Raw genomic sequence first — 25,372 nt, 5'->3', positions numbered from 1 at the left:
CTTCGTATATTCTTCATAAATACACAGGACCGCATCAAAGAAATAGCAGAGTCCATCATCAATTTCTCCTCCTGGTGGAAACAACCCACAAGACCCCAAATATTGGTAACCTCTTGGGTCAAAAGTGGGTGACAATACATATACTGGAGTGCACTTGTTTCTGGATTGTCTTTCTCTCACTCACTCGACTCAGTGATTTAATGTTATATGTGATGTTGATTTTCTGAATTCTTGATGTTTTTAAAGCTCTGGAAATCAGATACTCAGCTCAATGTGTGGTGATAGGGTTTGCATCCTCAATCCTACTGGTCTTGATGCCCTGCACAGCTGTAGACCTGTGTGTGAACACATATGCACGCATATGTACATACATCTGCAATGTCGCCAACTTTTGCTATCATATTGCGAGTGCTGCGATATTTGGTGTGTTGCTTAAAGCCCTGGTTTCTGGAATCAAGAGATCCATGAGAATCTCAGCTTTCATTTTTCTTTTTTTTTAAAAGGTACATTTCTAGCCCTCATGGTTGGGGAGAAAAGCTTGAAGCCATCGAATGTTACCTAAAGGCTCAGAAACCAGCAGGAAAATCAAGACTCCAACATTTGTTGTTGTAAAAAATCTCATGATTTTAAAACCAACCTTATGATATTTTGGGATCTGACTCATGATTTTTGAACACTTGAAGTGGGCAATCCCATAGATAGACTTTTCGGCATTGGGTTTGATCCCCCACAAAAGGTGCAAGTATCTTCTCACATCCAAAGCCCTCCATCACTCTGCCCTTGCCTCCATCTCTGTCCTTGTCTCCCTCCAACACCCACACCCTAATTTCAGTTAAAGCTTCCCTCCTCTGATCTCCTTTTGTCTTCTTTACGCACTCGAGACTTTATGCCTTTATCACTCCTCTGTATGCCTGGAACAGCCTTCAAGTCATCATGTGTCATGCTCCCAAGAACTCTTCCTTCAAAAACCTCTAAGCCCCCAGTTATTCCATGAAGCATTCAGGTTCTGATACTCGTATCCCAGTCTGTCCTGTCTTGTACCATACTGTTTAGCTTTTGCTATTAGCCTGCAAGCTCTTTGGAGCAACCAAGGAGACTGTTAACTGATCAACACAGAAAGTTCATTATACAGTTCCATGTACACTTATGGCACCATAACAAGTAAGTAAAAATATTTTAAAAGCTACAGACACATTATGTACTTTGTTACAGCATTTTTGTGGCACTCATCACTGTAGTATCTGAGTGCCTCACAAATTTAAAGGTACTTCATCACCTCTAGAAGGTAGATCTCTTCTCCTTTCTCTAGGTAAGTCAATTTCTCATGGGAGACTGGGTGCTAGTGGCTCATTTTACATCATGGTTATTTGGGAAAACTCTATAGGTGAAAATCTGTAGTTGAAAGCCAGTGGGCAGAATCCTTCCCTGTGCTGATTCATAGGGGCTGTAAGGCAGCTGGGTCTGCCCCTGGACATAGGGTGAGTCCCCAGCAGGCACAGCTTTACTCTCCAATCCCACAAGAGCACCCAGTGCAGAAAGCGTGTCAGGATGAGAGCGGGGGTGTCCAATGCATTCCTATGCCTGGTTGTTCCCAACTGCTACGGTGGCCATTGCAGCTGGATCCCAAGCTAGGAGAGCTACTCGGGCTTCTGTGATCTGAGATGGGAATCTGACCCCAGGGAATACGGTGACCTAGGTGCCTTCTCTGTCCTCTTTGTCCCTGCACTGGGCTCAGCACCCGCATAGGGATAAATTCAGCCCAGTGTGTCTCGCAGCACGCTGAGTAGGGCTAGGGGGTTGGTATGGTCAGTTGTATGGAAAGCCATAGTCTGAACACAGGGGAAAAAGGCAAAAGTCACAAATCTATCGTTTAAAAAAATGCCCAAAGGGATGGTTTTATTTTAAAGCCGTTTAATAGTATATAGATAATAGCTTAAAAACATGTTGGACCACAGTCCCAGTGCCTCCTGGTTCAGCCCTGCAGCAGCAGCAGCAGAATGAGGAGGCAGGTGAGAGCCCACAGCTCTCCTTCCTTTAGTGCTGCTTTGCTTCCTCAGCTCTGCCAAAGCAGCAGGAGCAGCAGCAGGTACAGACACTTCCTACCCAGCCACATAAACTTGAGGACAATGAGATTTGGGCTCACTCCGATTTCCTGAGGATGCCTTATAAGCTGAGCTTTCACAAGTAGAAATCTAGGCTCTGCCCACTGAAGTGGCTCTCTTGGGCATAGCAAGATTGGCAAAGGTATGGCCCCTGCAGTAACTGGGGCCTCACCCAGCCAGGCCTTTGAAGAGGGGGACCTTGAAATGCACCTGAAATGCAAATGGCAGCCAACACAGAGTGCCAAGCCCCTGGTGTGATGAGCAGATGTCATGTAGCTCTGCTTAGAAAGCATGGTGGACCATGCAGCTTCTGGGTATCTCCAGGGGTTGTCAGCCCCAGGTGGAGCGAGTTGCTATAGTTCAGCCTGGCAGTGACAGAGTCTTAGATCTCTGTGGCTAGGGGGCTAGCAATGAGTATTGGTAGTTGGCCAGCTGAAAGTGAACCGAGATTTCTGGTTACTACATCTACCCAGGCATCCTGGGGCAAGCAGGTCCCTGAGGCTGGGGGAGGGGGAAGGACCTTGGGCCAGCGGCTGGGATGTCCCATTTTCTCTGTGGGAAATATGGTCACCCTGCAGCTCCCAGCTGCCATGGGTGGAGGGGGAACCCCACAGCTCTGAGTCACCACAGTTGTGGGGGAAACCATGGAGCTGCAGCAGCAGAAGTCACAGCCAGGTCATGGCTTCCATGATTATTAATTTTTTTTTATTGCTCATGACCTGTCTGTGACTTACTAAAAATAACCATGACAAAATCCTATCCTTACCCATGATTGTTGAAAAGATGGCATCAAGCAGAGTGTCATCTGCCTACTGCAAGCAGCAGAGCTTATAGCATTTCACAGTCTGCCCCGGGGACAGGTATTGAGGAGGCAGCAGGATAGGGTGGATAGGACTAAAGGCCTTGGGGAAGAGAAGTTACCCTTCACTACTCTCTGGGGACCTATCCAAAAGGAATAATAGAATCCCAGGACTGGAAGGGACCTCCAGAGGTCTTCTACTCCAGTCCCCTGCGCTCATGGCAGGACTAAGTATTATCTAGACCATTCCTGGCAGGTGTTTGTCTAACCTGCTCTTACAAATCTCCGAAGATTTTTAAGAGCTGATTATGACTGGGAATGACTAGAAGCAGCTTAGAGCAAGTCTAGCTACACTTACCAGAGCCAATGAAATAAATGCCTGCCCCCTCCTTGAATCCCAGCTTCCATCCTCTGCTATTCTTGGGTCATTTTCTATTCCTCATAATCAGCCTCTTTCCCGGCAGTTTTCAAGGCTCCCCGTCTTATGTCATGTGTCATCTCTCTCTCTCACACCCCCAGCACGAGTCATGTCTGAACTCTTGAGAGATGTGCTCCAAATCCCACCCCCGCGCGCAAAAAATACATGTCTCTTTAAATCCAGAGTAGCAGTTATCATCCTAAATCCCTCCCGCCTGCCCCTCTCTCAGCATCCTGACGTCAGGAGGAAGGAGTGTATAACGTGCGAAGCTCAGGGTGCAACATCACACACGCCAAATATTTTCAATTCATCAGGAGCCTCCAGCAGCCCGACGAGAGGCGGGAGGGGAGAGAAGAAAAACCCCGGAGTGAGGCTGAGCGTGAGAGGACCGCTGCTCCCCGCAAGGTAAGAGCGGAGCCTTCATCCACTCTAGGCGCTGAAGCTTTGTAAATTACAGCTGCAGGAGGGGAGGCAAAATGCGTTTGGTATCCTCTGGAATCCTGCCCTAAGAGACGTAGGTGTGCAGTGACTCATCCTCGGAGATTAAACAGCTGTGCTGAGATTGTGGAGAAGGTGTAAAATGAAATGTGAATTAACTTTCCCTTCCTATTTCTCTCTCTCTCTCTTCTCCCCCTCCCATACCTTTAAAAAAATCCTTTGGCATCAGGAGTAGTATTGTGTGTGAGACTTTTTTTTTTTTTTTTTGCTGTGGGTGAATAGCTGTAATTTTGCCATCGAAGACTGGGATCAGCTGGGCTACGTCTCGTATCTACTCTGTCATTTTCAGAGGGGGGGTGCGATTTGTTAAAACCGCTCCTTGATGATGTTTTAAAGAGGGTTTGTTTTGTTTTTTGACTGACTAAAATTGTTGCCTGCAAACAGCAAGTCAGACCTCCGAAGGAGGAAGGAAGAGGGTGTATAGAGACATTAGCTTGAGGTATTAAAACAGCCACTCTTCCCATTAAAAACAAGCTGGGTATCTTTTTTATTATTATGGTTTTTTGTTTTTTTTTTAAAGGGCTAATCAAGACTCCATGATGGCTTCTCTTTCCAACCCCCACCCCTTTGGCACCGATAGCTTGTTTGTTCTCTCTTCCATCACCAGCCCCCAAATCCAGTAGCCTAGCACTGACTGAGGCGTTTATAATCTAGCTTAAAGGTGACATTTCTATTTTACCACTAATCGGGCTGTTCTGTTGTAGACGTGGCTGCTTCTCGGAGGGGTAAGTGTGCTCAGCTCAAGGGAGGGGAGCTTTAAATCTGGAATCCAGTAAATGGCTGATTTATTTATCTTATTGTGATTCATCTCCCTAAAGGAGCAGTTAACATCTAGGACATGTAAGTGAAAGTGCATTGCTTGTGATGTGATTTCACTCTTGCTTGCAGGACACTATAACCAACCCAGGCAGGGATAAGAGGCTTTCATTAGCATTGGGTAGAGACAGCATTTATAAAAACCTGCCAGACACCAGAGCTCTGATCTGACGAGGAGGGAGAAAGGAAGAAAGAATAAGGGCAATCTGTAAACCAGTGCAGCAGACCTGTTTATAGGAACCTATTTATTTGATCACTGCGTTTCCCAGATTAATATCCGTTAGAATAATCACCCATGGGAGCAGCCCATTCCGGCTCTCGGACCAGTGACCTTAAGTGGGTGTGTATATAAAGGGGGGGGGGGTTAAAATGTAATTTTGTTACTGAACTCTGAGGACAAACTAATTTTATGTGTGTGTAGACTTATATCAAGAGAGATCTGTCTGTCTAGACAATTTGTTTTTTGGGGGTGTTAGACCAGCTTCATGTGTGGCTACAGGCCAGAATGCTTCTTTCACTTTTCTCTGCCCATACTACCGCTATCTCCTTGCCTGAGTCCAGGGTGTGTCAAGAATGCTTTCTAGGGTGAAGGAAATACACATGGTGGTCTCCAGTTTGGCAGCATGCTCCCTTTGATGCAGTAGTGGGGGGGGGGGGGGGATTTTCAGTGAAATGTTGCAGGGATCAGCCCCTTCTTAAAACGTATCATCTTTATTCATGATCTGGAAGAGGTGGCAAATAGCACAAGGAAATGCGTGATGGTTCTAAACTGGGAGGAGTTGCAAACACTAGCGACCTAGATAAGTGAGAGAGATGTGCAGGAAATAACTAAATGAGATTCCAGAGGAAAAATAATCTGAAAGCAGCTAGTCTCTGGAAGGGAGAAGCTAGGGAAGCAGGAATGCTCAAACAGACCAAGGTGTGAGAGTGGACAGCACATTAGACGTGAATTTGTGATGGGCTATACCCACTGGAAAGCTGATGCAACTTGGGGTTGGATGTGCAGAGGCATCCAATTAGAGAGCAGGAATGTAGCAGTCCCGTTTATTAGATGTCTTTGGTGCAACCACCCCTGAAATATTGTTGCCTTCTGGGCACCTCCTTACCTGAAAGATCTTGACAAATTGGAGGAAATATGAAGAAGAGCAACAGAGATGATTAAAGGGCTGGAGGCACTGATTCACAGGGGCAGATTAACCAAACTAGCTATGTAGACAGTAGCTTGGCTGAATGACATCTGAGGGATTTTCTTTCTCCCTCCCCTCAGTACAGGAGCAAAGGGGGCTATTATCTTTTCAAAAGCATCCTTGCCATATTTGGAGGCACCCAAAGGGTGTTTAGTTAAAGGAGGTCACAGCCAGCTCCCAAATGAATGTGTCTATATTTAAAAGAGAGATTTTTTGTTTGATAAATTGTGGGCCCTTCCGATGAATGGGACACAGGGAGCTCTGGATGAAAGCTGATGTGTCTATAGCCTGTCTTGAATAATTGAACTAGGTTTTTGCATATTCTTTGGTAGAACAGTCTCTTTTTATGTCAGTGATGCTTGGAAATGTTCCTTTTTCCTTTCTTGAAGTAGCTACGGTAGCTGTCACTCATGCTGCTGCAGGAGAGAGTAAAACTGCAGGGTTCTGGACTATTGCACTGTTTTTAATGAAATATAAGGGTTGTTTGTTTTTAATTAGAACACAGGCTGCTGAGCCTGCACCGCCAAATGAGCTCCGAGTGCGAGGCCTGGACACTCAGGTCCTGGCCTCGGATGGCTTTCACCTACTCCTACTGTCCAAGCAAAACCACTGAGTTTCTGTTCTCCTCCAAAGGGAAATGCCTGGGGGGAATGAGTCTGTCAGCCCTAGGCAGGGAGCTGTACTGGAAAACCTCTTGACTTCTTCCATTTCGTGGAGCTGCGTTGGTGCACACAGCACTGTGCCATGGGAGTGACCTGGATTCCCTTCCCCTGGGCAGGTCTGTTGTTCAGATTTCCATTGCCAAGGCTGGTAGAGGTTGAAACATTTGTGAAGGAAGCACTGTTAGCCCCATGGCAGAGGGGAGCATGGCTGTTGGGGGTGTAGAAGAGGAGCAACACAAGGTGTTTTTCTCAACAACTCTCCTCCACGTTGCCTGATACAGCTCTTACGCGCAAGAATGTGGCTGCTGGGATCTGAAGGGGAATCTTGCTGGGGAGGGGTATGAAATAGGCTTTCTCTGTGCTCCCAAGCCCCTCTGCATCTCCCTCTGGCCAGATGGGAAGAGCAAGGACTCTTGTGCTGATACATTCACAGCTTTTCCAATCCTCTAGTGCAGGAGTTCTCAACCTTTTTCTTTCTGACCCCTGCCCCCTCCCAACATGCTATAAAAATTCCACTGCCTACCTGTGCCACAACTGGTTTTCTGCATATAAAAGCCAGGGCTGGCATTAGGGGGTAGCAAGCAGGACAGTTGTCTGGGGCCCCATGCCACAGGGGCCCCCACAAAGCTACGTTCGGCTTCAGCCTCGGGTGGTGGGGCTCATGGCCCCGAACTTCAGCTCCATGTGGTGGGGCTTCGGCTTTCTGCCCTGGGCCCTAGAGCGTCTAAAACACTGGCCCTGCTGGGTTGACCCCCTGAAATCTGCTCATGGCCCCCACAGGGGACCCCAGACCCCTGGCTGAGAACCACTGCTCTAGTCCATCTTTGCCATGGCTTTAATTTCCTCCGTTCCTTTGTTTGTGGTGAGGCTTCAGATTAGGTTGCGGTCAGTATGACTATCCCATAGTGACCCATTGTGCTAAGGTTTCCACCCTGCTTGACTTTTGAGCAGACTATCCCATGTCTTGGGACCCTTAACTGGTCTCTGGAATGGGGGAGGGCTCTCCTGTCTCTCTGAAACAGAGAGTGTGGATTGCTCCCTTGCAGCAGAGATGGATGTGGAAAGGAGGGTCCCTTCCCTGCTTGTGATGCCCACAAGACAAATACTAGGACTGCTGTCATGAGGTGTCTTGGCATCAGTGGTGCCTGAAATAAACTCAGGGCACTTGAATGGGCCAGTGGGCATTAGCTTCATGACACTGCTGTGTGAAGCTGGATGCTGCCCTGTGGATTTGGGGATGTACGGGGAACACCATATGTAATTGCAGATGAGGTGTAACATAATCATACCTGGCATTCCCACCTCAGCCCTGCCAAATGCCCACACTCCTCAAAAGGAGACCCTGAGATGCAATCTCTCATGGTGGGAAGGATGGACTAGGTGATGCCCTTTGGGCCCTGTCAGTGTTGCTATTTGACTGGCCCTGGTGTCTTGCTAATCTCAGGAGCTGGTGGATTGGAAGTTGCTGGGAGCTGCACAGGCTGTGGGAGCCAGGACACTGGCTGGCTGCCTGGCATCCCTCCCTGCCAGACTGCCTCTGCATGGCCGGGCACTCCCCAGGTAGGGCAGGCAGCACAGCTCTGAGCTGCACCCAGATGCATTTTTGCCTCTCTCCTGAAGGAGCCCAGCCCTACCCTGTGGAGGCAGGCACCAATGAGATGCTCCCTGAGGAGCTTGCTCGCTGCTGCCCTGGTGCTCCTGACTTTGCTGCTGCTCCTTAGCCCAGAGGCAATGGGTGGGATGGTCACATGCCACCCCCCTCATCTTGAAATTGTGCTCCCTCCCATCATCAAGAGTTATGTGTCATCTCTATTGGTAGATGACACCTGGGGGAATTCTGTGTGTGCGCAGAATTCATGTGCCATGCAGAATGTTTTTTCCCCACAGAAAATACATTCTGCTGGAGAGGTGCTGTAGTTATGCCTTTCACCCACCAGGGGCTGCTGTGGCACCAGAACAGAGAGCAGTCACTCCCCAGCCAGTCCCAGCTGTGGATAGGGGAAAGAAGAAGTTGCCTTCCTCTCAGTGCCCCGCTCGTGGGGCCAGGTCAGGAGGCCCAAGATATGGGGGGTGGGGGACACATGACAGACAGCGTGGGGCACATGGGGCTGCTGGGGAGTCACAGACTGGGGTTCAGAAGGGCTAGTGGGGGCATTGGTGCTGGAACAATTTGTACTGGGGGGCGAGGAGCTGAGAGCCATTGAATCAAACCGTAAACCCTGTATATGATGGAAACCTCTTCAAGCCAGGGGGTGCTTCAGCACCTATGTTTGAGCACTGTAAGTTCACACCCAGGCTCCTTCCCAGCAATTACTTGCATCTCCCTCAGCTCCTCCGTTATCCCTGACTTCCCCAAGCCTTTACACCGCTTCTGAGGGATGCGGGAAATATGGTTCTGTACCGGAGTTTAAATGAATTATTACCCAGAGTTCTGTATGAATAAGCCTAGCAGGGAATCTACTTGTCAAAAAACATTTCCTGAATCTCTTGTGTTGTCTGTATTGTTACAGATGTACTTGCTGACAGGTATTTAGAAATAAATTACCAAAATAATTGAAACTGGCATGATTATATTGTTTTGACAAATAAAATATGCAGAACTTTGCCAAATTTTAAAATACTCTGCACAGAATTTTTAATATCTTGGTACAGAATTCCTCCAGGAGTAGCAGCTGTAGAGTGCCATGGGAATGCTGAGCGCTACTTTATATCCCATCAGCTGCCTGTGTGGCTCTTTCTGTGACAGCCTCAATCTCTGCCTCCAGTGTCTCTTCCATGTTCTTACAAAATGTCCCTTCAGCCCATCCACTTAGGCTAGGGACAAGAAGCTTGTGTGGGGGAATCTTGGTTGTCATGGGTCTGCCCCACGGCCTCATAAAACAATTGAAGAATCCCAAAGAAGTGACAACACAGAGATTGACGTGTGGTTGCGTGACGAGGCATCAAGGAACAGGTGGGAGATGCTAATGGAAAACAGCATTGGCTCTGCCAGCAACTTCCTGTGTTTCCTTCTTGGCTAATGCAGATATTTGTGCCTTTTGGAATGAGATTTTTTTTTTCCTCCCCAACACTTGGCTTCTCTTTCTGCTGGAGCTTGCTTACGATGTTCCTCTCTCACGGCCACAGAAGTGGTTGTGATGTTACAGGCATTGTGTTGGGTGACTGACTGCCCTCCAGGATTGACTGGGGAAGGCAGAGAAGGTGGGACCCCAAGGGAGAGGAAGAGACTTGGGCGGTGGGGAAGATAATCCCTTTAGTTTCAAATGCCAATATCTGAGCAAAGGGAAATGATGCTACAATAATCCCAAATGCTGAGCAGGCGGAATATACAGAGATTGTTTTATATAAATTTCAGAGTAGCAGCCGTGTTAGTCTGTATCCACAAAAAGAACAGGAGTACTTGTGGCACCTTAAAGACTAACAAATTTATTTTAGCATGAGCTTTCGTGAGCTGCAGCTCTTTCACGAAAGCTCACGCTAAAATAAATTTGTTAGTCTTTAAGGTGCCACAAGTACTCCTGTTCTTTTTAGATAAATGTTAAGCTTTGTCATTCTATTGGGGTGGGGGTTGCGTGGCTTGAGGACTGTGACTGCCAGTGACAATCCAACAATGCCTTAGGCGGGGGAGTGACAATTAGAACCCATAGGAGATGAGGTTAGGCCAACAGAATATTATCTGATTTGGTGTCTGGCCAGGATCTTATTGTGAACAACCCTAATTTTGAGAAGTGCCCTGGGATCTATAATGACCGCCAGTGACCAGAGCCCTGGCTTCCCGTCCTTTGTAAAGGACTGGGGCAGAGGTGAGCAGGCTTCTACCGTGGTCCAGTCCATTTTGGAGCCCGTCTCTTGAGTCCCCAGCCCCCACCTCTCTGCCTGTTAGGTGGCAGCAATCCCTGGCTGTGTCACGCAGCGGTGCGGCTGGGGGGTTGGCACAGATTCCCCTCCTTCAGCCTTCTGTGTTGTTTTTCAGCACGCTGGGTGGTGTTTCTCAGATAGGAAGCTGTCCCTCTGCCAGAGCTGCGCTCAGTGCTGCGTGTGGGAGGGGAGGGGAGCACACATAGGAAGGGTGGAGGGGCCGTCCAAGGCCACAGGAGCAGACAGGAGAGAGGCAACGCAGTTGCTGGGGCACAAACAAGCCTGGGGGATTGACCCTTGGATCCAGCAGCAAGAGCCTGGCAGAGGCAGAGGAGGTGAGAAATCACTGCTGCAGGGGCTGATCTGGAAACCAGGGGCAGCCAGGAGGAGGGGGAAAGAGAAAGGCAGGTGTTGGCTTTGGCTTAGTCTAGGGACAAAGAGGATCATCCAGTGAGGCTTGTTTGCAGACTCCCTTAGGGATGGAGTCTCCAAGTACAAGTGTCTGATAGACAATTTGATGGCACCCCTGTGAGACTCTTGGCAGGAAAGGGCAAGCCCTCAATGGGAGTGGGTCACTGGAGGGCACCGACAGCCCAAATGAGAGCTTGGGGACAGGTCTGAGGCAGGCTGCCTAAGCTGGTCTGTGGTACAAAGTAATGAAGTGCCATTCTCCAGCAATGAGAGACATGCCACTTCTTGGAGATCACTGTACGTCCCAGGGGAAATCCAGCTTGCTCTTCTGATCTGTCCTCCCCACCTCTTCCCGAGTCTGAGGGCAGGATCTGAGTGTGGGGGCGGACGGAGCCCTCGGACATTGTTAGAGTTCAGATGCCAGAAGAAGGGCAGGAGCTGTTAGTTTATTTCAGACTGATCTGAGTGATCTCCCATTGTGGGAGATCTTGGGGCATTTAATGGTCCTTCATTTAGTCTGACATCCCCCATGGGGCTGCTTCTTGCACTGAGGGACTTTGGGCAGGGGGTGTGTGTGCCCAGTCCCTGTACCTGCCTCCAGTTAGTTCTGGTCCCTGCATGCTGGAGGCGTGACTCACTAGCAGAGAGGGTGGAGGGCGGGGGTAGAAGGGGGACGGGACATGTCTGTACGTGGACAACACTATTTCAGCCTTGATTACTGCACTGCCTTGCTTCCTGCAGGGATTAGGGCAGGCCGGGAAGGTGCTTTGTTGGGACTGTGCCACTCGCTGCTGCGCACGTCCTCTCTGACGTCGCCTTTTCCAGCACACGGATGTTTCTGCCTCTGCTGCCCAAAGAGCAGGTCGCACGGTGTCTGATATGACACCCAGCCTGTCGCTTCTCAGCCGCTGGCTCAAGTGACCCCTGAACTGGCAGTGACTCAAAGCTGCTGACTGTTCTGTGGTCCATGTGTAAAGACTTGTGGTGGGTTGGAGGGGGTGTCGGCTAATTTCCTAACAGACAAGGGTCCTTGTTGTAAAGAGCCACTGACACAGCTGGCTCCCTTCTTGACTATTTGAGCAAAGAGGCCAGAGATTGCCATGAACAGGGCCAAAACTGAGCATGGAGACAGACTCCTCCTCTAGGCCAGATCAGGAGGAAGGCCTGGTCCATGTGGGTAGGGAAGCCAGCAGTGCCACTCCCCACAATGTATCTGTTCTGTGGCTATACAGGGTACTACTCCAATGCTACTACCCCAAGTGCTCAAAGCAGGAGCGTGGCTTAAAAAATTCAAATAATAACAAATACTGGGGTCTTGTTCTTTGCCATCTGAGTTTTGAGCCTTTCGGTGACACTATCGTCATGTTTTCGCGCATTTCTCCGCAACCAGGAAAGCTAGAAACTTTCTTTTTAAAGGAGAGCTGAGATTCTCCTGTAATCCCTTGGCTTCATCAGCTGGAGCTTTATGCAAAATGCCAACTAGTGCAAGTCATCTGATAAAACCAGGTGTTGGCAACACTGCCATGCTCTAGGTCTGGACAGCATTCAATTCATACCCAAAAGCTGCTGCTGCGTTGTCTCCTGAGAACTTCCCCACCCCTCTTCCCATTCACTACGTGAGAGGCAGGGAATGGATCTGTCACTAGATCTAGTGACATATGACCCTACGTTCCCCAAAGATACAGCACCCAAAATGCCAGCTGTATCCTAGCAAAGACCTACGGTGACGTGCTTGCTTCTTCCTGGAGGCTGGTCACATGCCTTCAGAGAAGGCAAACATGGCATATCTGGAGGTAAAATCAGGGTTAATCACTGTCCTTAACTGGATTGAAAGCACTGGTCTCAAGCAGGCACAATACAGGTGCTGGGCAACCTTCCTTGCACAACTCTGTCAATACATTTCACTTGTGAGCTGCAGTATCTCCTGCTACTGCAGACCTGACCCTGTCCTTGCATCTGCCAATATACCTCCGTCTAGACATCTGGAAGGTGCAGATCACTGTGGTGCTTGGCACCAGAATAGGAATGAAGTGATGCAAGAAAATTAGCATAAGAGCCTCCAAAGCAGAAAACTCTGCAGTGCAGCTTACTATGTCCCTTCCTGCTGTTCTAGCCCTGAGGTCCTGCTCTTCCTCCACCCAGCTCTCTCAATGCATTTTGACTAATTTGTTTTCCCTACTGGGGCTCTCTCTCTCCCCCCACCCCCCAGCTCTGCAAGTGTGCTGCTGTTTTACCCCAAGCAGGGCTGGTCACAGATGGTTGATCAAAGCTTTCTTTTGACTAAAAGAAAAGGGGGCTCAGCTAGAGGGTTCTGTCTTGGGCCCAAAGAGGGCTGGAGTAAGGTATTGTGCCCTGATATGAGAGGCCCCATGGCCTGGGGCTATGTCTGACCCTGTGGCTCCATCCCAACTTGGATTGGTGATAGCAGGAGGACACCCACTCCCTTCCTAGAGAGACAGAGGCAGCATTATGGGGCCTCTTCTTCCCTACCCTCCGGAGGACAGCAGGGATTCTGTTTTCTTGGCCCTCTGGAGAAGCAGGGGTGGCAGACTGGGATTCCCCTAGTACTTAACTCAGCAACCAGGATCTACCTGCTTGGGTGAAAGGGCAGGGCCCCTTACACTCTGTCCTGTCATACCCATAATCCCTTACTGGGGTGATTTTATCTGACTTTGGAAGAACCCTGCTAACAAGCCGGTGCAGTTCACACCTCTCAGAGCCACTGTTCCAGGCTGCCTGCAGACTCCAGCAGATGGCTCTAGATTGCTAAACGTGACCCAAGCATAACTAACCATAAGGGCTGGAAACTCTTATTAAAAAAAGCTGCCCTGCTGATGTAATCACATGACTCCAGAAACTGGGGCCCTAGATGCATCTCTGTAGTGCTGTTCTCTTAATCAGGCTGTCTGGCTAAATCCAGATCTGATCCAGGTTTCAGAACTGGTGTGCCCTGGGGTCTCTGTGTGTGTCCTGTAGGCTGTAGCTCTTAGAATGGAGCGGGCCAGAGGAGGATGTATGGTACCATTTTGTAGCAACTGCTGCTTCCCCTAGGGGAGAAGGAAGTGGAAATAGTCCCCTCTACTGAATATAGGAGCCAGAGGGCTCTGGTGCAATCGTTGGAGTGATGGTGCAAGAAGTTACCTAATCCTGACGTTTCGTTTCAGTGGAACTAGATGACATTCTACAAACAGTCAAAAAGTCCCATTTTCCCCCCCCCCCCACGCCCCCCCATGCTATGATGTGAGCCAGTCTGGTTCCAGTGAGAGGAGAACGGTAGGAGGCAGGAAAGGTGGATGGGGCTGGGAGAAGGGACAGTATAGCAAATTTGTGGCCATTTGGAACTTTGATGTCTCTCTGCTGCCCACTATGACTGTTCAGACCTTCCCCTGGGGATGATGGGTGAAGAAGGCTGATCATACTGCTCCAAAAGCACAGCCCCCTATGTCGAAGTAAACGAGAATCTCCACAGATAATTAGCAGTATAAGGCCTATGATGCATCATCATACTCAGAGCTTAAGGCCAGAAGGGACCCTCAAGGTCTCAATAGATGCTTTGCTGTATATCACAGGCCACCAGCAACCCCTCCCCCCTGCCCCCACTACATCTACCACTGAAATTAGCCCAAAGTATTACCAATCCCACAGGAGACTGGCAGAGACCTGGGGGGTGGGGGGGGGGGGAATCACCTCCCTCTGCAGCATGGGGCACAAATCATTTTCAGGTTTAAACTAGAGTAAATGGTGGAGTCTCTGTAACTTGAAGCCTTTAAACCATAGGGTGACCAGATAGCAACTGTGGAAAAAATGGGACGGGGTGGGGGATAATAGGTGTCTATAAGAAAAAGTCCCAAAAATATGGGACTGTCCCTTTAAAAATGGGACATCTGGTCACCTTATTAAACCATGATTTTAGGACTTCAGTAACTCAGCCAGAGGTTAAGGGACAGTCTATTACAGGAGTGGGTGGGGTGAGGTGCTGTGGCCTGTTATGTGCAGGAAGTCAGACTAGATGATCATGCTGGTCCCTTCTGGACTTAGTCTGAGAGTAGACTCTTATGTGCCATAGGCAGAGATTAGGAGAGACCGAGGTGCTGAGGCTGAGGCCCCCACAAGGGCAGGGAAATGATTGTGAGGTAGATACAGATAATCCTGGCAAGTGACCTGCACCCACACCACTACAGAGAAAGGTGAAACTCCCACCCCCAAGCCTCTCGGTCCCTGTCAATCTGACCTGGGGGAAATTCCTTCCCGGTTCCACAAATGGTGATCAGTTAGGCCCTGAGCATGTGAGCCAGAACCAGCCAGGAGAGAGGGAGAGAGGGAGTGGGTGAGAGAGAGGGGGGGTGGGAAAAAGAGAAATATGCTCGGTACCACCTCAGAGCCTGGCCCCACCTATCCAATGTCTCATCTCCAGTGGTGGCCATCCTTGTTGATGCTTCAGAGGAAGGACATTAAAATAAAACCCTCACAGAATTCATTGTGGGAGTGTGTGTGTGGGGGGGGAGAATCCCTTCCTGAACCTGACAGGTGACCCACTGACACCCTGATGCATGAGCTTTAGGAACATAAGGCATCAACTGGAAGTGAGCCCCTGGGGCAGCTGAGCCTTCTCCCCGGCCATCACAATCAGCCCCGTCTTATAACTGCACTAAGAAATTTGTCCAGCACTTTCTTAAGGCTAATTAAGTGGTTTGCCCCCCACAGTTCCTAGTGGGAGGCTCTTCCAGAACCTTGCCCCTTGGCTGGTAGAAGCCTTCTTCTAATCTCTAGCCTGACCTTTGTTCGTGGCAGGTTTATACCCGTTTGTTCTTGTGTCATCATTGTCCTTTAGCTTAAATAGCTCTTCACCCTCCCTGGTATTTACCCCTTCCCTCTAGCAGTGTATTGATAGAGATCAAGCATATTCGCTCTCAGCCTTCTTGCTAGATGCAGCAAGCCAAGCTCTTCCAGTCTCCTGTCATCAACTAGGCCCTCCATTCCCCTGACCATCCTGGTAACTCTTCTCTGCACCTGTTCCAGCTTGAATTCATCTTTCCTGAACGTGAGTGACCAGAACTGTACATGCTATTCCAGATGAGGTCTCACCAGAACAATGGCATTAATGCTTCTCTACTGATCGGTTCTGTTTCCACCTAGCAGAAGGCAGCGTTAGGCATCGGCACTAGCCGGTTCATCACAACAGGAAGTCAGTGAAGGGGATGAAGGATGTGGAAGGGGTCGGGGGCTGGTGAGGAAGCCGGGGAAGGACCCAAGGATGGTTTGAAGTGGTTAGGAACATGGCGAGGAAGCCACCAAAGAGAGTGGGAGTGATGATGAGTTGTGATCTCTGCTTGCCATAGCTGTGCTGGCAAAAGCCTCTCTTGTCAATGTGGCTATACCAGTGAAAGCACGGCTTTGCCAGTACAGCGGTGCCCACGTTAGAAGCGCTGTGCTGGTATATTGGGAAAGCGCTCCTAGCCTAGGCCAGTCCCGCTTCCTAGAATGAGAGCAGCATGGCCTTGGTATTCAGGACCCACGGAAGCTGAGTAAAGGGTTTGGGGGGATCCCAAGTGGCAATGGCAGTTGTTCAGATGGGAAATGGCTAAGGTATGGATACAGGCGTCGTCTAGGCCAGAGCCAGGATGAATGCTGGCAGCATTCTGGGCTCAGCAACTTGCAGAGAAAACAAAACCTGTGGGAGGAGGGTGGGAGTCTTCTCAACTCGGCTTCTTTCTTCCTGAAACTGGAACTGATCTAGAAAACTTCCCCAAAGCCCTCTGCACCTTCTCTTTTCAGAGTGGAGGGAGGGGACCCCCTTTATCTGTGCACCAAGGACTCTGTTCCTTCCTCAGGAGGCTATGCATGAGATTGGAACTGAATTTCAAATCTCTGGCTTTCCTGGGGTGTTAAATGAGCCCAGCTGGAGGTGGTGGTGGTTTAATTACAAATTGGGGGCATGGCGCTAAGCTAGCCTTTCAAAGCTTCATTCCCCAACACATGCAAACCGCACCTACCCATGAGCCCCGCCAAGCCACGTGGTTTCTTTCTCACCCCTCCCCTGGACAAAAGTGACTTTTCCTTCTGGAACCTGACAGCATCATGTTCGCAGCCTCTGTACAACTGCCCTGCTTCCCATGCCCACAGCCTGGTGCAAGCGCTTTGGAGGACAGGATTAACATTCAAAATGATCTGGAGAAATGGTCTGGAGTAAATAGGATGAAATTCAATAAGGACAAATGCAAAGTACTTCACTTAGGAAGGAACAATCAGTTGCACACCTACAGAATGGGGAATGACTGCCTAGGAAAGAATACTGAGGAAAGGGATCTGGGGGTCATAGTGGACCACAATCTAAATACGAGTCAACAGTGTTACACAGTTGCAAAAAAAGCAAACATCATTCTGGGATGTATTAGCAGGAGTGTTGTAAGCAAGGCACGAGAAGTAATTCTTCTAATCAACTCCACTCTGATTAGGCCTCAGCTGGAGTATTGTGGCCTGTTCTGGGTGCCACATTTCAGGAAAGACGTGGACAAATTGGAGAAAAGTCCGGAGAAGAGCAACAAAAATGACTAAAGGTCTAGAAAACATGACCTATGAGGGAAGATTGAAAAAATTGGGGTTGTTTAGTCTGGAAAAGAAGACTGAAGGGGGACATAACAGTTTTCAAGTATGTGTAAGGCTCTTACAAGGAAGAGGAAGAAAAATTGTCCTATCCCCAGAACAAGAAGCAATGGGCTTAAATTGCAGCAAGGGAAGTGTAGGTTGGACATTAGGAAAAACTTCCTAACTGTCAGGGTGGTTAAGCACTAGGGAGGTTGTGGAATCTCCATCTTTGGGGATTTTTAAGAGCAGGTTGGACAAACACCAGTCAGGAATGGTCTAGATAATTAGTCCTGCCATGAGTGCAGGGGACTGGAGTAGAAGACCTCTTGAGGTCCCTTCCAGTTTTGATTCTACGGTGGACAGCTACTCACATGGAGCATGTCCTGGAAATCCACTTACCCACACTGCATGAGGGCATGATCACTTTATCCGAGCTGGTGCCAGCTAAGTTCTGTTTGGGATGATTTCAGGCATGTGATTAGATAAAACTAATACATTTTGTCTCTGGCATATCATCGTGCCGCTACCTCTGAAGGGGTCTGCTGCACCAGAGGCGTAGGAGTCACTCATTCGCTGCTGCAGTGCAAAGGCCTTTGATCTGGACCGTGGCAGCAGTTTAAATGCAGAGCCATAGAACAGTCTGAGGTGTGAAATAAACCCCAGCTCCCACGGAAGCTGCCCTTGGGATTTGCCCAGGACACCCCTCCATTTGGGAAGTTCTGAGTTCTCCCCACATGTTAAAGTGAACGTGGTTTAAAAACAAAACAACCCCCAAAGTGATGCATCCACAACAGCTGCCTCCCGGTGACATCACGTATACACATCAAACAGAGGCCACTGAATTGCCCAACAGGATAGAAATGTATAAAAACAACCTCTCCAAATGCCTCTTGCGCCATCAGAGCTAGCACTACTGTGCAATTGGGCCAAGTGCCAAAAACAGTTGAGATCGCACTCGTATGGTGATTTCAAAATGAGTAAACAACTAGCTCTGGGATTCTGATAATGCAGGGGTGGGGAAACTTTTTGGCCTGAGGGCCACATCTGAGTATGGAAATTGTATGGCGGGCCATGAATGCTCACAAAATTGGGCGTTGGGGTGTGTGTGTGGGGGGGGGGTGAGGGCTCCGGCTGGGGGTGCGGGTTCTGGGGTGGGGCAAGAAATGAGTTCAGGGTGTGGGAGGAAGCTCCAGGCTAGGGTGCGGGGGGTGGGGGCTCTAGCTGGGTGTGCGGGCTCTGGGGTGGGTTTGGGGTGCGGGAGGGTGCTCTGGGCTGGGACCGAGAGATTCAGAGGGGGATCGGGGCTGGGGGTTGGGGCGCAGGATGGCATCAGGGGTGCAGGCACAGGTGCCAACTTCTCATGGCGCCAGTGGGTGCTCGTGCCCCACCCCCCCAGCCCCACCATGACTCCACCCCGGTCCCGCTCCTGTCCCACCCCCATTCCAACCCCTTCCCAAAACCCTGCCCCTCCCTGCCCCTATTGACCCCTCCCCATATACCCACCCCAGCCCCGGCTCATCCCCTGAGCGCGCTGTGCTCTTCCTCCTCCCAGGCTTGCTGCATGAAACAGCTATTTTGCAGCAGCAAGCGCTGGGAGCCAGGGGAAAAAAGCAGCCACGTGTCGTTTTCGGGGAGGAAGCGGAGGTGAGCTGGGGCCTATGGGTCCAGGCTCTAGGCAGTGCTTACCTCAAGCAGCTCCCAGAAGCAGTGGCATGTCCCTGCCCCTCCGGCTCCTATGCAGAGGCTGGGCCAGGCGGCTCTACATGCTGCCCTATCTGCAGGTGCCGCCCCTGCAGCTCCCATTGGCAGTGGTTCCCAGCCAATGGGAGCTGCCAGGGCAGCGCTTGGGGCCGGGGCAGCATGCGGAGCTCCCTGGCTTCCCCTAGGCATAGGAGCCAGAGGAGGGACCTGCCGCTGCTTCTGGGAACCATGCGGAGTGGGGCAAGCCCCAGACTCCGCTCCCCAGCGGGAACTCAAGGGCTAGATTAAAACATCTGGGGGACCAAATTCAGCCCCTGGCCCATAGTTTGCCCACCCCTGTGACAATGGCTCTGATTCTGATTTCAGCTGAGGTCAGATCGCCCACAATAGTATCTGATTTCTCATTCTTAGCGTAAAGTCCGGCACCTGAGTGTTGCCAACTCTTGCAATTTAATTGCTTGTCTCTCCAAATTTGCTGTCTGTCTTAAAGCCCTAGCTTTATTATGTGAGACTTTCTAGCCTTCGTGGCAGCAGATAGAAGCTTGAGAACATGAACGCTAAAGGTTCTAAAAACAGAAGGTCCCCCCACGCCGTCATGATTCCTGATTTTTGACTGTGTGCCGAGTCTTCGTTTATTCACTCTAATTTAAGGTTTCGCGTGCCAGTAATACAGGAGCTTAAAATCTGCATGGAAACCTTTACAATGGGAAACTAGAGAGAGAAACTACTTCTTCCATCCGTGCAAGGTGGATTGGGAAACAAACTCTGTGCTCCCAAAAAAGGGCGTCTGGGTGTTGAGTCAATATCCACTTCTGCTCTGTGGTTCAAATCAAAATTACTTGTTAGCGTTGGCATTAGCATTATGTTAGTATCTAGTGCCCTGACTGAGATGGGGGGCCCAGTTGTGCTAGACACTGTACAGCAGCAGCACAGAGTCCTTGTCCTGAACAACTTACAATGTAAATGGCTGAGGCAAAGGGTAGGAGGGGAAATGGAGGCACAGGGGGTGTGAAGTGACTTGCCTGGAATCACGCAGCAGATCAGTGGCAGAGATGGCAGGTCAATGTTCTATTGCCAAGTCCCAGGACAAGCACGACTTTTCTAAAGCAATAAACTGATGGGTTTCTTTAAAAGTTGGGATCTCTCCGTCTCAGTGATGGTGTCATGGGCCTGGGCATGGCCAGGCTGAGTGGGGAGTCCGGCGAACAGTCACTCTGCAGCGTGTTTCCCTCAAAAAGGCATAGAATCACAGAAATGTAGGGCTGGAAGGGACCTTGGAAGGTCGTCTAGTCCAGCCCCCTGCACTGAGGCAGGACCAAGGAAACCTAGATCACCCTGACAGGTGTCTGTCCAGCCTGTTCTTAAACACCTCCAATGATGGGGGTTCCACAACTGCATTGTGATTTTTCTATTGCCTGAGTATCCTTGAGGGGTCCCTCTGGAGCTTTCTAACATATGGAAAGTGTCTGGGTAAGCCCCTGGTAGAAGAGGAAGGATGGGGCAGGGGTACCTCAGCTTACAGAACCATCACTAGATACCGTTCTAGCTCTTTCTTTCTTGTATGTGGGGGGGAAAAATAGCTTGAGACCATTAGCTTAGCAGCAGGAGATTAAGTGGGAAGGCGACGGAAATGGAGAAGACTGTTAAAAGAAAGAGGTGATGACAACATTGTAGTCGACGTCAATGCCAGTTTGTGAGGCACAGCGTGAATCTGGGATGACAAGACAAAAACGGAGATGATTCTATTCAATGGAACAGCTTCCATGGGGTTCACTTTCCTTTGGGCCAACTCAAAATTAGCCAATTCTACGTGCCTGGATGTTCACAAAGCTTACGTAGATGGGTTGGGAGAGGGGATAAAGGTTTGTTTTCTCCAACGGCCGATACATTTCTGAATGCTAGTATAGAAACTCTTATTCGTATTCCAGTAGCACCTAGATCCCAGCAGAGACGAGGGGGCGTTGTGCCCATACTGACCTCTCAAATCTACTCATGGGATTTAGAAAACAATGGGAGAGATTTTCAAAAGTGCCAAAGAGATTTGGATACTCAAGACCCACTGAAAACCAGTAGGAGTTGTGCTACTTAGGCTAGCTCTTCACTAGAAAAGGTGTGTTGGTATAGCTAGGCTGGCAACCCCCCCGGGGTGGATGCAGCTTAAATTGGCAAAGGAATGTTTTTGCCAGTAGAGCTTATACTGGTTCCCAACGATACTGGTTCCCAACGCAAAATAAGCTACAGTGATAAAAGCACTTTGTGGTGTGTTGGAATGTTATAACAACAGAAAATGTCAGAATAACTGGCTCCAATGGAATTATTTAATCAAAGATTCACACAGCACCACACAGGATACAGAAAGAAAACATGTCTTCCCACACCCTGGGATGGTGAAGAGAAGGTAGTTTGGGCCTTTCCTCTGTACCTGCTGGAATGCTGGCAGTGTTCATTCCCAATCTAACTCCCCAAACCTCTGTCCCTTTATAAGGTGTGAGACAAAGAACTGCCTTTTTGGAGGGAAAAATACTTCCCCATGATTAGTTTCACCCTGTTTTGCTTGTGATACCTTATCTTACCTAATTACTTATGGCATTTCTGTCATGGCTGTCCCAGGTTCCATGACTGAGTTAGACTAAAGGGCTTTCTGATCCGGTCATTATTACTGACAGCTGTGGCAACTGGCAGTTCTTAATGAGTTAAAAACACCTTTCAGTGGGTCATTTCACCCCTTACAGAAAACATTTGCAATCACAAGTATCTCTTATTGCTCAGAGACCATAATTAGATCATAGGCATTCCTTACAAATTACCCAGTCTTATTTATTATAACATACTTCTGTAGGTACCTTTCATTATTTGAGGGGTCCCTTCCCTGGGTGTCTGGCTATATTAGTAAGGTCAGGGTAAAAGATTATACACATTCCATTACTAAATTCATTGTTTCCTTCACCCATTAGGTTCAATTGAAGGACAAAGTACGTTTCCATTTCAGTAGATATAAGGCACTAAATATATTGATTCACAACATAAAAAGGACTTTGGTTAGCATATAACAATGATGAGAGTTTAACATTATAAATCATAAAGCTAATATTTACTACCATCTTTTATGCTCGTACAACCACTGCTACACTAGGCCTTTTGCTGGTATAGAAATGTCACACACAAATCCCACCCCAACTGAATTTACTATATCCGCAAAAGTTTCTAGCGTAGCCCTGCCCTAAACCACATCTGAAAAGTCCCACCCCATCTGTCTAACCAGTGGGAGTTACCAGTAGCTTTGTTCTATAGGATGAAATTTTCAAAGCCTGCTAGGGGAGTTAGCTGCACAGCTCACATTAATTGCAATGGAGGTAGTGGAGCTAAATCCTCCTAAATTCACCAGGCAAGTTGTCGGGAAAATTCCAGCCCCTACATAGAGAATATCTGAAGGTTCCTTCAAGCAGAAGTAACAAGGTTTTGATCCCTCCCGCAGCTCTGACTCTCAGCAGTAAAGGGACTGGAGACGGGTCCCTCAAGACGACAGCAAAGTCAATAAAACTGAGTCAAATGGGCAGCCAGCGGCAGTTCTTGCAGCTCTATCCAGCCTAGTCGCTCTCTGGGTGGGGCCCATCTCTCCAAGGACGTGGGTCCTGCAGCAGCAGCCACAGACAGATATTTTCTAACCACAAGGGGGGGAGAGATTACCTTGATTTCCCCCCACGCACCTTGGATTACAAACTGTACCCAGTGCTTAAGTGATCTGACAAACGTATGTGAGGGGGGGGTCTCATTACCCCCATATGTGTCCATTCACCTGCCCAGCAAGTGATTCTGGGCTCACCAGACTCACCTCTGCTCCTTCTGCGGATCATGGGGTTCTTTACCTCCCTTTCCCAGGCCAGTGAGGGGTGGGAACAGGGTCCCCTCTGCCCCTTCCCAGGCTGGATGCTGCAGGGAGGGAGGGAGGGAGGTGAAGCCGTAACCGTCCTATTGCTCACAGGAGCAGAGGAGGATTTGGGACTACCCAGAGCCGCTGGGTGCTTTCCACTTTCTCCTTTGCCCTCCCCTCTTGTGAGAACAGTGTGGGTTCCGGGCGGGGGGGGGGGGGGGATGAGTGGGTTGTGCCTGCGGCTGTGGGGGTGTGGAGCCCAATCTGGCGGCTGCAGGAGCGATACGACACAGGAGCTTTTGTAAAAAGCTGTGCTTAAAGCATGCCCCACTGTGACCCAGCTCGATTTCAAAAACCACCACCACCCTTGTCCCCAGGTCTGCGACCCATTCCCACCCTGCCTGCACCTCCATGCTGCTACCGCGCACTGGGGCTTTGGGGTCTGTACAGACTCACAGGGAACGCCACCGCCTACCGTGTTGCCAACATCACCTCTACAGCACCTTGCTGGTCTCCAGCTCAAGCACTGGCCGGGCCTGGCCCTGCTCATCTATGAGATAGGGGGCAATTGGCTGCAGCGCACACAGTCTGTTCTCTGTGTGTTAGGGTACGTCTACACTACGGGACTATTCCGAATTTGCATAAACCAGTTTTGTAAAACAGATTGTATAAAATCGAGTGTGCGCGGCCACACTAAACACATTAAATTGGTGGTGTGCGTCCACGGTCCGAGGCTAGCATCGACTTCTGGAGCGTTGCACTGTGGGTAGCTATTCTGTAGCTATCCCATAGTTCCCGCAGCCTCCCCCGCCCCTTGGAATTTCCAGGTTGAGATCCCAGTGCCTGATGGGGCAAAAATCATTGTCGCGGGTGGTTCTGGGTAAATGTCGTCAGTCACTCCTTCCGCTGGGAAAGCAACGGCAGAAAGCATTTCGTGCCTTTTTTCCCTGGATTGCCCTGGCAGATGCCATAGCATGGCAATCATGGAGCCTGTTTAGCCTTTTGTGACTGTCACCGTATGTGTACTAGATGCCGCTGACAGAGGCGATTCAGCAGCGCTACACAGCAGCATGCTTTTGCTTTTGCATGACAGCAGAGATGGTTACCAGCCATATTGCACCATCTACCATACCATAAATTGGTAATAAGATGATTGTGGCTACCAGTCCTTTTGCACTGCACCATCTGTTGCTGTCATAAGTGCCCCTGGCTGCTCTTAGCCAGGGGCGCAAAAGCCAAAATTGGGAATGACTTCCTGAGTCAATCCCTCCTTTTTGGTATCTAAAAATAGAATCAGTCCTGCCTAGAATATGGGCAAGTGTACTAGAGAACCACTGTATCATAGAACCAGAGAGCACAGCTGTTCTGTGTCAGATCCTGCAGAAATTATGAGCTGTATGCTATTCACAAGGGGTGCTCCTGCAACAACCCACCTGTTCATTCTGTTCTTCCCCAGCCTTCCTGGGCTACCATAGCATTGTTCCCCCCACTTGTGTGATGACACAGTGACTTGTTAGGCCTTGTCTACACTACAAGACTATTTCGAATCAACTTAGTTCGAATTTGTGGATTCGACCTTATGAAGTCGAATTTGTGTATCCATACTAAATACACTAATTCGAATTTCTGAGTCCACATTCACGGGGCCAGCATCGACTTTGGAAGCGGTGCACTGTGGGAAGCTATCCCACAGTTCCCGCACTCCCCGCTGCCCATTGGAATGCTGGGTAGAGCTCGCAATGCCTGCTGGGGGAAAAATGTGTCGAGGGTGGTTTTGGGTAACTGTCATCATTCAACCGTCACTCACAAACGCCCTCCCTCCCTGAAAGCGCCGGCGGGAAATCTGTTCGCGCACTTTTCTGGTCGGTTACAGCGCGGACGCCACAGCACTGCGAGCATGGAGCCCACTGCGATCATCGCTGCACTTATGGCCGTTGTCAACTCCTCGCACCTTATCGTCCACCTGTGCAACAGTCAGCTACTGAGAAATCGGGCGAGGAGGCTCCGGCAGCGCGGTGAGGAGAGTGGCGCAGACCTCTCAGAAAGCAGGGTACGCCGGGCAGTGGAGATCATGGTGGCAATGGGTCAAGTTCATGCTGTGGAACGGCGATTCTGGGCCCGGGAAACAAGCACGGACTGGTGGGACCGCATAGTGCTGCAGGTCTGGGATGACACAGAGTGGCTGCGAAACTTCAGGATGCGTAAGGGCACTTTCCTTGAACTCTGTGACTTGCTGGCCCCTGCCCTGAAGCGCCAGGACACCCGGATGCGAGCAGCCCTGAGTGTGCAGAAGCGAGTGGCCATAGCCCTCTGGAAACTTGCCACGCCAGACAGCTACCGGTCAGTAGCGAACCACTTTGGCGTGGGCAAATCTACCGTGGGGGTTGCTGTGATGCAAGTAGCCCACGCAATCGTTGAGCAACTGCTCTCAAAGGTAGTGAACCTGGGAAACGTTCAGGTCATC

At 49.7% G+C, this 25,372-nt stretch overlaps 1 protein-coding gene across 1 annotated transcript in view; it reads left to right on the top strand.

Moving 5' to 3' along the window:
* Positions 1-3,413: 3,413 nt before the first annotated feature.
* Positions 3,414-25,372, top strand: part of CSDC2 (cold shock domain containing C2) — a 30,828-nt gene continuing 8,869 nt past the window's right edge. Inside the window, 2 exon segments of the mRNA XM_045002546.1 lie at positions 3,414-3,663; positions 3,666-3,724. Coding sequence (XP_044858481.1) covers positions 3,429-3,663; positions 3,666-3,724 — 294 coding nt within the window. The 5' untranslated portion in view covers positions 3,414-3,428.

This window comes from Mauremys mutica, chromosome 1 (genome assembly GCF_020497125.1).
Source record: "Mauremys mutica isolate MM-2020 ecotype Southern chromosome 1, ASM2049712v1, whole genome shotgun sequence".
NCBI lineage: Eukaryota > Metazoa > Chordata > Testudines > Geoemydidae > Mauremys > Mauremys mutica.
This window is presented reverse-complemented; position numbering and strand designations above follow the sequence as displayed.